At 43.4% G+C, this 13,139-nt stretch overlaps 1 protein-coding gene across 2 annotated transcripts in view; it reads right to left on the bottom strand.

Annotated features, from left to right (window-relative positions):
* The window catches only part of UBAP2 (ubiquitin associated protein 2), a 140,417-nt gene that overhangs the window by 96,044 nt on the left and 31,234 nt on the right, over positions 1-13,139 (bottom strand). For both annotated transcript variants that reach the window (XM_061613340.1, XM_061613341.1), the window contains exon 2: positions 3,100-3,239. In XM_061613340.1, the coding sequence (XP_061469324.1) occupies positions 3,100-3,198 (99 nt within the window). In that variant the 5' untranslated portion in view covers positions 3,199-3,239. The remainder of the gene's footprint in view (positions 1-3,099; positions 3,240-13,139) is intronic.

Below are 13,139 nucleotides of genomic sequence, written 5' to 3'. Positions count from 1 at the left end.
ATGATTTCCAAGCACCTGATTGCCAGCAGGATGTTGTGGCTTGGGAACCTCTTGCAAGGGGTTTTGATAAGTGGGTTGGATAATGATGCCATGTAATTGACAGGTGGGTGCCCTCAATCATCTGTCAAATTTGGCCTGTGATGCCAACTCATGAAGGGACCTTGAACTCTAAAGTTGCCACTACCTGACTGGGCTTAACTTCAAGAGAAAGAAACACTGAGACAGATTTCAAGCAAAAATAGGAAAAACCACAAGTGGTAGTCCCACAGACAACAGTTCTTAAGAAAGAGGCTTTAGCATGGCACACGAGAAGCTGATACAGTCTTCTCTAAACTATCAAAAGAAACACAGTTCAGAGGCATTGGTTATGATGAACCCTAATCAGATAGCCTCAAGCCTTTCCTGTCTGTTTTTTGCCTAATTCTGTCCTCAACTTTTGTACACAATTTAACACATTAGCATTTTATCTTTTCTCATCTCAGAGCACTGTTGTTTGGTGGAAGGAGGGAATACTGGTATTTTCCCCCTCCTCAAACCAGACAACAGTAATCTCACTGGGAATGGACGCTTATAAAGCACCATGGCTAGAAAAAAGCCACCATAAACACTGATGTTCTTTTAACTAATACATTTCTTAAGGCAACAATCTTTAAACATTTAGGCAATATTATTAATCTAGTTTTTAGTTAAAGGTGTAAAATGTGAGTTTTTAGTTAGAGACGAGTTTGCAATCCTATTTTAGACAGTACGCACAAACTAATTTCAAAGTGTGGCCTGCAATCCTGGTTTGGTTGAAACCACAAACTATGGTTTGGTCAACCTAGGAAACAGCTGAAGCCAATTGCACTGGGAGAGCACATGCAAACACAGTGCTTCTTCAGAAACCAAATCATGGTTTGGTGTTATATGTGAATCAAACCTCGGGTGGCGAAGTTTCTGAGGGATGCCGTGAATTCTATTTAGCAGTGTCAGCTCTCATGTACACGAACAGGAAAATGAGGCCGCATAATTGACTGCATGAGTTTAAACTGCAGGTAGGGGATAACATTTGAGAACTCTTCCACAAGAAAAACTACCTGCAAATGAAAGTGCTGTGGAGAGTGCTGTGGACTTGCCAGCAAGGAAGCATTCAAAAGCCATGCCCCCAGTCTGTAGTCAGAAGGGATTCAGTCCATTCTACCACACTGTGCAGACTGAGCCCCAGATGTTGCTACTGTAGTCAGGGTTTTATTTTCTCCCCATATAACATCTTAGGGTTGCCCTGTCACCACAGAAGTAACTAAAGAAAAGAAGTTACCATAGTGCACTCAATAAAATTCCAGAGGGACAATTATTTACACAGTGCTGTGGACATACTTGGTACTTCACAAAGAACAAATAGACAAGTCCCTGCCCTTGGGAGCTTCCAGTCTAAATGTGGGACTTGCTTAAATGGCGCACCAAGTTACTGTCACATTTTAGTGTCAAGAGGGAAAAAACCCACCCCAAATCATGCTAGTTAGTGACATTGAGGAACTCAGCCCCCACCTTCGGCATAAGGGTTTCTTTCTTGCTTATGTTCTCTGAAGTACTATCCGCATTTTCTGCAGCGCACCTGCTTTTGTAGAAAACAACGTTCCAAATTTTCCTGGGCTGATCTCTAGGAAACAACCTGCCTGACTAGCTTTGCCTTGCTGAATAGAATGGACTTTGGTTCCCTCCAGCTCTTGAGGGTAATTAAAGCACTTACACCTGCTGAGGCTTAAATAAACCAGCATTCAAGAGCACTGTGAAATTACCGGTTACTCCCACTGAAAAAAGACTCTTTTCTCCTTTAGCACCTGTCCTTAAGGTCACAAAATAAATGCTGGTGAGATGTTATTTGCTCCTCACATGACTTCAGTGGCTACTGCACTGATTATTCCTCCAAGCTGCTCAGTGCTGTATATGTAGGGGAAGGGGCCCCTATTTTATCCTCACAAGAACCCTGCAGGGTAGGTTGGGCCACTCACTATCTCATAGCCACTGAGTTTCATGGATGAGCAGAGACCTCAGTCTTCCAAGTCCCAGTCACAAACTATCCATTACACTACACTGACTCTCAGTAATTTTAGGACAGAAGTATCAGCATACTGCCCCTTCAAGCAGGGACTCTGCTGTGCAGAGTTACAAACCAGGTGGCTTTACTTTCAGCAGAATATTCCATCAGGCACTCCTTCCACACAGAAAAAGGACGTGGGTTGAAGCACACCTGTGGCCTAAAACTGAAAATTTAGAACTTTCATTTAAAAAAAGAGGGACGTCCAACCCTCAAGTTTAAAAGATAGGTTTGAAAATGTAATGGCCAAAACCAAGTGACAGATTTATGAAATAAAAAAATATATTCTACTTCTCAAGATTATCAACAGATTTCAGGACAATAGCATTCACTTAGTGTCACTTCACGCATGACTTGCTTCAGGTGTCACAGCAAAGCATACTAGTTTGGGAGCTCTAATTGGCTGCCACTGCGAGTGTGCATAGATGAAAACCCAGGCCTGCAACTCTGTGAGGTATGAATTGGCCTTTATCCTGTAACAAATGTAGGCATGCATGAGCATCCTGACGTTTTGATATCCTGAAGGGTTGAGCTTAGGGGAATATAGGAATTGAGTGATCGCAAAAGCTCAAGACTTGTATAAGTGCCTGGTCCAAGTATTCACAAAAGTCTCACATTCATAGGTGCTCTAAGCACCCACTACCACCTCCTCTACCCCAACATGAACTTACCTCAGAGCGAAGGAAAGGTTGTGGCAGGGACTGCAAGGCCCCTGGCACACATTGTGTTCAAGCTGGTGAATGGGAATGGAACAACCAGTTCTATAATCTCTGGTGGGGAAATGACACTATTTGCCAGGGCTTCCGGACTGCCTGTTTCCACTGCCCTTCAACATTTGAACAGGGGTACAAGCATTTCAAGCACCCCTAAATGAAATGCTTGCAACACCCCTAGATAAATCTTATAACATGATTATGTGCATAAATCCACTGAGCAATTACAAGGTAACTTTTCAGCATAATTGCTTGCTCTTCATTCATTCATTCTTACAGGTTAACAGAATGCCCACATTTCCCCCCTACCTGCACTACTGGTTTCTGTGGTTGCGTCAGTTGCGTGGCTGAAATCTGCACTTTGTCTCGAGTGCCCCGGGTACGTTCACTGTCCACCGAAGTCATCATATACAGTATATACAAAACGATGTATGTACAAAATAGAAAATCTGAAAAGAGAGAAAAAATCCTAGAGTCAAGCACCATTTCCAGTATAAAGAACTAGCATAGATGACAGTATAAAGGTGAACAGAAATAAGAGCCAGTTACGTTCACCTGCCGAGTAACAACATATAGCACTTCTTTTGCACAGATGGGAGGAAGGAATACATTTTCTAAAAGGCTTGGCGGGGAGCTGTCCTGAAACTCTAAGAAAACTCTTTCAGCAGAGGGCAGGACTGGGACCCAGAAAGTTACTTTGCTCAAGCCCTGAGGGATCTCTGACTTTCCTTCTCTCAACAACAGATTCCAAGCCAATCTACAGATTGCTTTTGGGTACCTCCCAGTTTCAAACGTGGTTTTCCATGAGGCATGAAGGACAGGCTGTCTAGAAATCACAAGCCCCAAGTCTACTTGGGCACTACAAAGAACTTGTGTGGTTGTTTACATCTTTTGCACCAAAGACAATTCACCCCATTAAAAAAAAAAACATTGTGAAGCCATTGTAGCCCCTGGATTAAAAATGTATGTACACTACTATATTTCGATGTGTGTGTGTTTCAACTTGGTGTTTTGTTTTGGTCAAAGGATGTTCACTGTGACTAGTCAAACTCATGATTACATCAGCCTTCAGATGAATGGGGGCAATCCCCACACACCCATGTGAGCATATGTATGTATGCATTTTATTAAATTTGTTAGTCACTTTTGTACACAAATATGCACACCCAAGTGATTTACAGTTAATAAAAATAAAAAGTTAAAAACAGTACATAAGGCAACGGAGCTACCCTTCTTAGGAAGGCTGTACAACAGAAGCCCTCCAAAAGCCTTCCAGAGTTAAGAACCAAATGCCTGGGAGAAATGTTTCTGCCTGGTGCCCAAAGATGGATCATGATGGTGCCAGGCATATCCCCCTGGGAAGAGTGTTCCATAAACAGGAGGCCACCATTGAGAAGGCCTGTTCTTGTATTGCCACTCTCTGCACCTCCTTCAGAGGGAGCACACGAAGAAGGGCTGCGATGCAGAGTGTGAGGTCCAAGTTGTTACATATAGGGAGAGGTGGTCCTTGAGGTATTACGGTCCTGAGCCGTATAAGGCTTTATAGGTTTAAATCCAGCACTTTGAATTGAGCCTGGAAACAAATTGGTAACCAGTGCAGTTGTGCCAGAATTATGTGCCCAAACCGTCTTGTCGTGTGAGCAGACTGGCTGTTGAATTCTGCACCAGCTGCAGTTTCTGAACTGTCTTCAAAGGCAGATTCACTTACAACACATTGCAGTAATCTAATTGAGAGGTAACAAACAGAGTATAGACAACAGAAGTCATGCTATTCCTGCCCAGAAAGGGTCGTAGCTGGGCCCAGGATCAGGGCCAGAAGGTGACCAGGCCAGGCCCTGGCCAAGGGTGCCTGAAGGGCCCCTCCTTAGGGTGGGTGAGTAGCACTCCCATTCCATGATACATGGCAGCATTGGCTCCCAACCCTGCTGCAGATTACAAAGAGGAAGCTCCCAGGCACCCCCACAATACAGTCAGTGCAGGCTTCAGTAAGCCCACACACATATCCCATCTACCTCTCCCCATTGCTGTGAATGACACGCACCCCACCGCCATCTTGGTTGATGGTAGGTGTGCACGTACATCATTCACAGGGATGGGAGAGGCAGGTGGGATGTGCAGGTGGGCTTATTAGCCCTGCACTGCCTCGGGGGGGTCTATGCCACTGCGGGCCAGGGGCAGGCTAGTCCCCAAGAGCCCAATCATGCCTGGCTGATAGAAGTCACTCCTCACCACTTGCACCTCAAGTGATGATAGTGGATCCAGAAGTACTCCCAAGCTACACACTTTGACCGAAACAAAACAGCAAGTTGAAAGACACACACATCAAAATATAGTAGTGTACATACATCTCGAATCCAGGGGCTACAATCCCCTGAGGGGGGGGAGGAAAAAAGGTCCATGACTTAAAAGTCAGATGGGGGGCAAAGGAGAAACAAAATACGTTCTGGAAAAGTCAGTGACTACCTCACTCTGCATGATCTTATTGTGTATCTAAAGGACCCACTCAGAAGCATTGTTATGTGCCTCCGTTCTTTGGATTGGGCAGGAAGATGTGACCAAGAGAGACATGCCAGTCACCTGTGAAGAACACAGGACAAGAAAAACCCTGCAGGAGGTAAGGCTGGCCCATTAGGACAAATGGGGCACTGCTCCACCAACCTCAATCTGCCCTCAGCCAGCCCCTGCCTGCCTGCCTGCCTTCTTACTTACAGTTAGGCAAGGGGTGGCTCTGTCATTGGCTCTGACTCCACCTACTGTTGGTCTCCCTGCCCTCCACCCTACCAGTCCAAAAGGTACCAGCCATAACTGTTCTGGAGTGGAAGAGTTCTTGAGCTGCTTAGTCTAGCTAATGTTTTGTTTCCTTGTTCAAGAAAATGAGCTAGAGGCTTCATGAAGGAACCGGTAGCTAGGACACAGGACTGACCAGCATTGTGTGAACCTTCTGTCTATTAGGATGGCTTAGGTCAAACCAATGTACAAGAAGGGAGCAAGCTATGGTATTTTTTTCATTTGCAACAGGAATAATTCCACACACAAACCCAAAACAGTTTTTGCTACCTGAAGAAGCTTCCCAGCTTGCTGCAGAGGTCATTGACATTTCACTGGTGACTTGTGCAGTCTCACAGGCATCTGAACTAGGGTTGGCCCAAATGTCTGATCTCCCCACATTTCTCAACATTGGGGGGGGGGGGAAATCATGAGTGTGGTGGAAAACCCACCCAAAATCTGGGAGAGGAGTACTTGCATATGAGCTGATCCAAGAGCCTTGTTTCTTGTTGCCCACCCTCTTCCTTTCTTTTTGAAAGTGAAACCACAGCTCGGCTAAGTCCCCACTGGCAGCACAGCTGCTGCACACTTTGTACTTTGAAAATGGCTAGGGATAGCTGCTAATGTCCCTGGAAAAATGCTACGTAACAACATTGCATCCATAACCAGGGCCAATGTACTGGGGGGAAATGATGGCTGCCCCCATGGTCCACACTGTCAAAATAGAAGGGGGGAGGGGGAAAGAACAAAGTCCTTAGATCGCCAGGTATTAGTTATTTTATTTATTTATTTATTGAATTTGTTAATCGCCTATCTGACTGACCATCCAGCCACTCTAGGCGATGTACAAAGCAAAATGATACAAAAACAACAACAGATCTAAAAAACTAAACAATGAAATAACACCTAACCAGCATTAAAAATAACATAATACAACCAAACAAAACAGTAAGGACAAGGAATCTTCCACAATCTTCTTCTGATCTTCTTCTCCAGGTGACCTCAAGGCGACTCCAAGTGCGCCGCTAAGTGCTATGCAAGTACTACCCACCTCTGACAAAAGGTGTTTGGGGGGTGACTTTGAATAGCCTTAATTTTAACCTCCTCTTGCATCTACTAACAAGTTTAGTTTTTGCAGCCAGCAACTGAAACCTTTAATGTAATAAGAAAAGAATCACTCCACAGATATGGAAAACAATACAGAACTCTTGCCGTTGTACAGTTAACTAGAGAGAGCTGCCTATGCCAAGAACTGACTGCATGATCCGACCTAGAAGATCACATTCCATTTGGCTTTATGAATGGGCTTGGTAAAGCCAGCTTGCTTGTTACCCTGAAGATGGCTTAAGATTGTCCACTCAGTTTTTCCCATACACACACTCGGAATCTTCACACCAATCAATTACTGAGCATAAATCTTGGGCAACAATAATTCTCAGATAGAAAACACACCGAAAGTGTAAACACCTCTTTGACTGCTGTCCAAAAGCTTGTCATGGAAGGCACTTCTACGCAAGAATTAACATGTAGCCTGTGTATAGTTTGGTATGATGTGACAATTGAATTTGCAGGTTTTGACAATGCCAGGCAGGTACAGTGATGCTATGACAGACTCAGGTCCTCAAGCGTGTTCAGAGTGCGATAAACCCGCACATACTACCACTACCCAACTACAGGGTGAGGTTTCCTGCTAATTTCTAAGCAGAAGTGCACAGCATTATGTTAACGCCCTTAAGCAGTTTTAAGGAAATGTTCCCATGTGCAGCAGATGTGAATACTGCCCTGGGCTCCTACTGGGAGGAAGGGCAGGATATAAATCAAATAATAAATAAAATAATACCCACTTTCTTCCACTAGTAGCTTTGTCACATTATCTTCACTGAAGAAACAATTTACAGGAGTTGAAGCAGGACCATTATGCATCTCTCATAAACACAGGAACCTGGATTTTGCAGCACTTCACACATTTAGGGAAAAGTAATTACAAATATGCTTAGGAGCAGAAGTGTTTACCCTTATTATAATGAAGCCACTCATCAATTCCCTTACAAGATAAGCATGTACAGCTACTCCACTTCTGAATCAATCTTATTACAGTAAAGAATGGAATGTGTTTCCGAGATGAAAAATCTGTAGTGTCCAAGTTTCTACTTCGAGGGAACTTCCCTCAGGCTGACTTCTCTGCTGGGGGACTCCAGTGCAAAGCAGAGCATTTGGAGGCATATTCTAAGCAACACACTTGGTTCACACTGACTGATGGCCATTCCTATTGGGCTTTTCCATCACCCTGCCTACAGGAATTGAGTGCAACCCCTAATTCACACCTAATATTCTGAGCACTGCAGGGAAATGCAATAGTGAACAAGCTGTCTTTCATGAAATTTTGTCTGCTTGCATTCACCTTCTCACTGAGGAAATCCAATCAACTTCTCAGGAAACTCAGTGATTCATGAAACTAGGATCACTCCGCAAGAAATCCTGGTCAGCTTTAGTTGATTAACTGGTAGCTAGTCACATAATGTTAAAGACAATACTTTTAAGCAAGCAGTATATTTTAAAAAAAAAAAAACACATGCATCTTATAGCAAGCATCATCTTAGCAGAAACAATCCCCCTGTGCATGCATGTGGGAGAGTTTGGCCTGGTTCATAAGTCACATTAAACTGCAGTTAAAAACAAACTATGGTTTAATGTTAATAAGCAGTGTGCTGGTGCATGCTTCTGAAGAGTTCTTGCCCTGCTGCTGCAGCCATACTACTGGGAAACAAGCCAGAGCCTGGCCTGATGTGACGTTAAACCCGGGCTTGTGGTTTTGTTTCCCCAAAACAAACTACAAGCAGTAAGCCAAGAACAAACCTTTGAGAGAAACAAACCACGAGCCTAGTGGGATCAGACATCACAACACCCCAGACCCTGGCTTGTTTCTGGTAGGAGCAGGAGTTGGGTAGGAGTGGAACAAGAACTTTACAGCAGCACACAGCACATTTGTACTGAACTATTGTTTTTAATTATACTTCAGTGTCATGTGTGAACTGGGCCAGAGAGAGATGGGGACAAGCTTCTAAAATGATGTTTGCCATCTGCAGGTGTTTTTTTTTTAAAAAGCACTTTTTAAAAAGTCTACTGCCTAATCAGACATTCACTTGTACTGTATTAATCACGTAAAACATTTCAGACCTTCCCAGGTCACTGAAATACAAAATCAAACATTTGCAAAATGAATTTGATTTGCATAAATAGCGAGCCAGCTGTCTGAGGGAAGAACTGTGTGGCAGGGTTAAGACAGTCCTTCTGCTCTGCTCTGCTCCAGATCCAATATTTAGGGGGAAAGGGCTCCTGGGGAGGAATTGCTCCCTGCTAAGGCCATCCGCCAGAGCCACCACTGACAGAAGTGAGGGAGGGAGGCAATGCCATCAAGTGAGGATTCCAAATGCCATCAAGTCCGCCGCTTGACGGAAGAACTGTATGGCAGACCCAGAGACTGCTACCTGCTCTCCCAGATCTGATGGAAAAAGGAATAAAAGGTGTCTCAGCTTGCTTTTCCTCTTCCTCCTCTCTCTCCATCCCATTTTCCTTGTATATCAGATCTTTTAGAGTGTGGCGTAGTGGTTAGAGTGTTGGACTACGACCTGGGAGACCAGGGTTCGAATCCCCACACAGCCATGAAGCTCACTGGGTGACCTTGGGACAGTCACTGCCTCTCAGCATCAGAGGAAGGCAATGGTAAACCACCTCTGAATACCGCTTACAATGAAAACCCTGTTCATAGGGTCGCCATAAGTCGGAATTGACTTGAAGGCAGTTCATTTCATTCCCCCCCCCCATTTTAGATTGTAAGCCTGAAGGCAGGAACAGTCTTATTACTGTTTTTTTGTAAACCATTCTAGAAGCATTTTTTTTGCACTAAAGCACAAGATGTAAGTGCTTTAAATAAATAAATAATAAACAATTTGTTGCAATCACTGTGAACTTGCAGAAAACTAGTGTACCTGCCTGGAACAGTGCCCCACCTCAGTGACGACAATCATCTTTCAAAGTCATTTGTTTTGAACTCTTCTGCTTATCCAACTTACCAGCAGTGGATGAAGTACTACAGTGGCATTCCTGATTTTCAAAAAGAAATAGCTTCCCCCAACAGGCTCACCTGGCACCATCTTTATGGGTCATTTCAGCACCAAATGAAGATCGTTTAATTTGTCTGGGCCTACCATTCTAACCAGCCAAAATCTGGACTCCCACTGAGGAAGCTGTGCTCTGTTTGTTTTTTGTTAATTCATTCTACTTGAAAGGAGGTTTTTTACACACATTTTTATGTTTCATTATTTTCTTGTGTTTAAAGATTGTGTTTTACTTCTTGGCTTATAAGCTACCTAAAGAACATGTGTTGATCGGCAGTCATATAGATCTAATAAATAAAAATATAAGTACAGAGTTTCATTTGGGTACCTAAATACAGTAATTGATTCTCCTTAAGCCACTTTTTTTAGAAAATAAAAAACAGGATTCATACTACTTGCTAGCTTGCTTTCAAAACACTTTCAAATGTAATAGCACACATTCAAGGATTGCTGGGTTTTTTGTCTTAGTAAAACTGAAACACACAGGCTGCATTCAAACAAACCATGAAACCATTGTTTCAGTGCTACAAGGATGAGCCAGAGCAATAATGAGTGTTTGGAACCTTTTGCTTTCATTTTAGACCATGGCTTACCATGACATAAAACCTCAATTACACTTAAGTACAGTTAGAGAAAACAAACCAATAATCAAACCACAACTTATGAAGCTGGCTTGTTTTCACTAATCATAGTTAAGATTAACCACAGTTTAGGTTTCAGATGTTACAACAAGCTGCAGTTAGCCTGAAATGAAAGCAGAAACATTCAATCTCCTCCTTGCAGCTTTGCCGGGGAAGGGGAGATGTATGAGATGGCTGATCCTTCTTAAACCACGGTTTAGTGCTTTATGCAAATCGGGGCACAGACCTCCTACTCTGAATATGAACTAATCATGAAAGGATGTTGTGCCCATTCCTCTTTTTTAATGTATGTATTTTAAACCTTACAAGAACATGACAAATAGTCAATGGCAGCAACAAACCTTAATTAACTCTGCAGCCTAGATCTTTTTGTGCCTGTTTAAACACTTATGGTTGCCTATAAGCTGAGTAATTGTTTGTGGTTTCACTGCTTTTGGATTAAGCAGTCTGCTGGGTCCACTATCTGGAATTTTTTTTAAATTATATTTATATCCAGCAAGATGCCTTTCAGTATGTACCTAGTCCTCTGGACTCAGAAGCTAAGTATGAAATTGTACGGGAATGTGCCTAATAAATCTCAGAAGCCAATGAGGGTAGCAAATGAATAAGCAAATGAGTAATTTCTATTAGCTCAGTACTACAGGGTCACAGCTCAGTGGTAGAGCATCTGCTTTCTTTGCAGAATGTCCAAGCAATCCTTGGTTTCTTCAGGTAGGGCTGGTAATATCTCATCTGAAACCATGAAATGCCACTGCTAGTCAGTGTAGACCAGGTACAGTAAACCTTTGGCCCTCCAGATGTTGCTGAACTACAACTCCCACCAGCCCCAGCAAATAGGGTCAATGGCAAGAGATGGTGGGAGTTGTAGTTCCGGAACATATGGAGGGCCAAATGTTCCCCACACCTGGTATAGACAATAAGCTAGATGGACCAGAAGAACCAGAGTAGCCCTGCTGGATCAGTCTATAGGATCATCTGTACATAGGAGGCTGCCTTATACAGAGTCAAGTCATTAGTCCATCTAGCTCAATGTTGTCTACACTGACCGGCAGCAGCTCTCCGGCGTTTAAGACTGAAATCTCTCCCAGATCTACCTGGAGATTGAACCAGAGACCTTCTGCATGCAAAGCAGATGTTCTACCACTGAGCCATAGCTTTTCCTCAGTATCCTGTTCGCAGAGGGGGCAACCAGATGACTACAGAAAGCCCCCAAGTAAGATCTGTGCAACAGCACTCTCCCCACTTGTGCTTCCCAGCAACTGGCATTCAGAGGCATATTGCCTCCCACAGTGCAGGTAGAACGTAGCCTCATCCTCTGTGGATTTGTGTAATACCCTTTGGACTCTCTCCAAATTGGTGGTCATCACCATAAGGGAGCTTCCTGTGCTCCTAGTAGTTGGGGTTTCATTGCCCCATATAAATCTCCTGCCACTTTGCACGACAAGGAGAATATAGAAACTCCCAAATGTTCCTGGAGCTTAAGCAAAGCAGACTCTGGCCTGTGGCCATTTTAGAATCTGGGGTTTTTTTTTTACCGCTTCAAGCGGGTTTGCACAAAACCTATGTGACAGCAGAATGGAAAGCCGAGCAAAAAGTGCTATTTGTGTGATATGCAACTTCAGAATCTGCAGAAAAACCACAGCTCGAGATTTTCCCACGGTATCAGTTAATCAAGGACATGGAGCACAATTTCTCTGTATTCTTTAACACTACCTCTCTAAGTAATTGGTTCCATTAGAGCCATACGACAATGGAACCAATGACCTAGAGAGGTAGTGGGCTCTCCGACACTGGAGGCATTCAAGAGGCAGCTGGACAGCCGTCTCTCAGGAATGCTATGATTTGTATTCCTGCACTGAGCAGGGGGTTGGACCAGATGGCCTTATAGGCCCCTTCCAACTCTACTATTCTATGATTCATGTCAGGGCATTCACAATGTCAGTCTCCTTACCACAAAATACCAACTTGATAAGGTCATCACAGTGTCAAACTAGCTCTATAAATTGACCCTAATTCTTTACTTGGAGGAAGAGCAGGATATAAATCTAATAAACAAATTATTCACAGATCAATTTTGTTGTGTCTTCTACAAGGAGGAGGAGAAATTTGCTCTTTAAAAATCTACAATGGCTGCTGCATTCTGTTATCAGAGAGGTTTACTCTTAAGATTTCTGATGCAATTAGGGCTTGGAGGTAGTCAAGTTTCCCCTTTCATTGTGCTATTTCTTCACTGCCGCTTCCACACGTTTCTCACCCATTATCTGCAATTCCAAGGATATATTAGCATATAATTTTTCTGCTCCATTGTAAGGGTGTTTTGTCATTGTTTTGTTTTGGGTCTTTTTGGAATTGGAAAGGCAGCTAATAAAGCTTGAGGCTAGAACATCACTTGGGTTCCCCAATATCAAACAGGCAATTGTTTATTGTTTAAAATCTGCTTTTAGCAAAAGCTTCTTTCTCTACCAATCTGTCCCACCCCTTCCCCCACTTCTACTCAGATCCAGCAGGTTAATCATATCTGTTTGACAAGCCTGTTGCCATGGTGATGGCCAGGATGTCAAATTCAGGCATTACATTTTGAATGCAGGGTAAAGTGAAAAAGGTGCTTGGCAGGTCGGGGGGGGGGGACAACCCAAAGGTCTATTCTGAAAAGTTGACAATAATTTGTACGTCAATTAGTGAAGTCCAGTCATCTCCTCAAATTGCCCTTGATGTTTGACCTTGGGAAGACAGGAACACAGTAGGCTTCTTGTCCCTGCTACAGCCTGCAGAAATAAATTCACAAATGCCCCTTTGCATGGCACACACAATGTGTGAGAAACTG

This window comes from Rhineura floridana, chromosome 1, assembly GCF_030035675.1.
Source record: "Rhineura floridana isolate rRhiFlo1 chromosome 1, rRhiFlo1.hap2, whole genome shotgun sequence".
In the NCBI taxonomy this organism is placed as follows: domain Eukaryota; kingdom Metazoa; phylum Chordata; class Lepidosauria; order Squamata; family Rhineuridae; genus Rhineura; species Rhineura floridana.
Note: the sequence above shows the minus strand (reverse complement) of the source record. Positions and strands in the feature narration are given on the sequence as shown.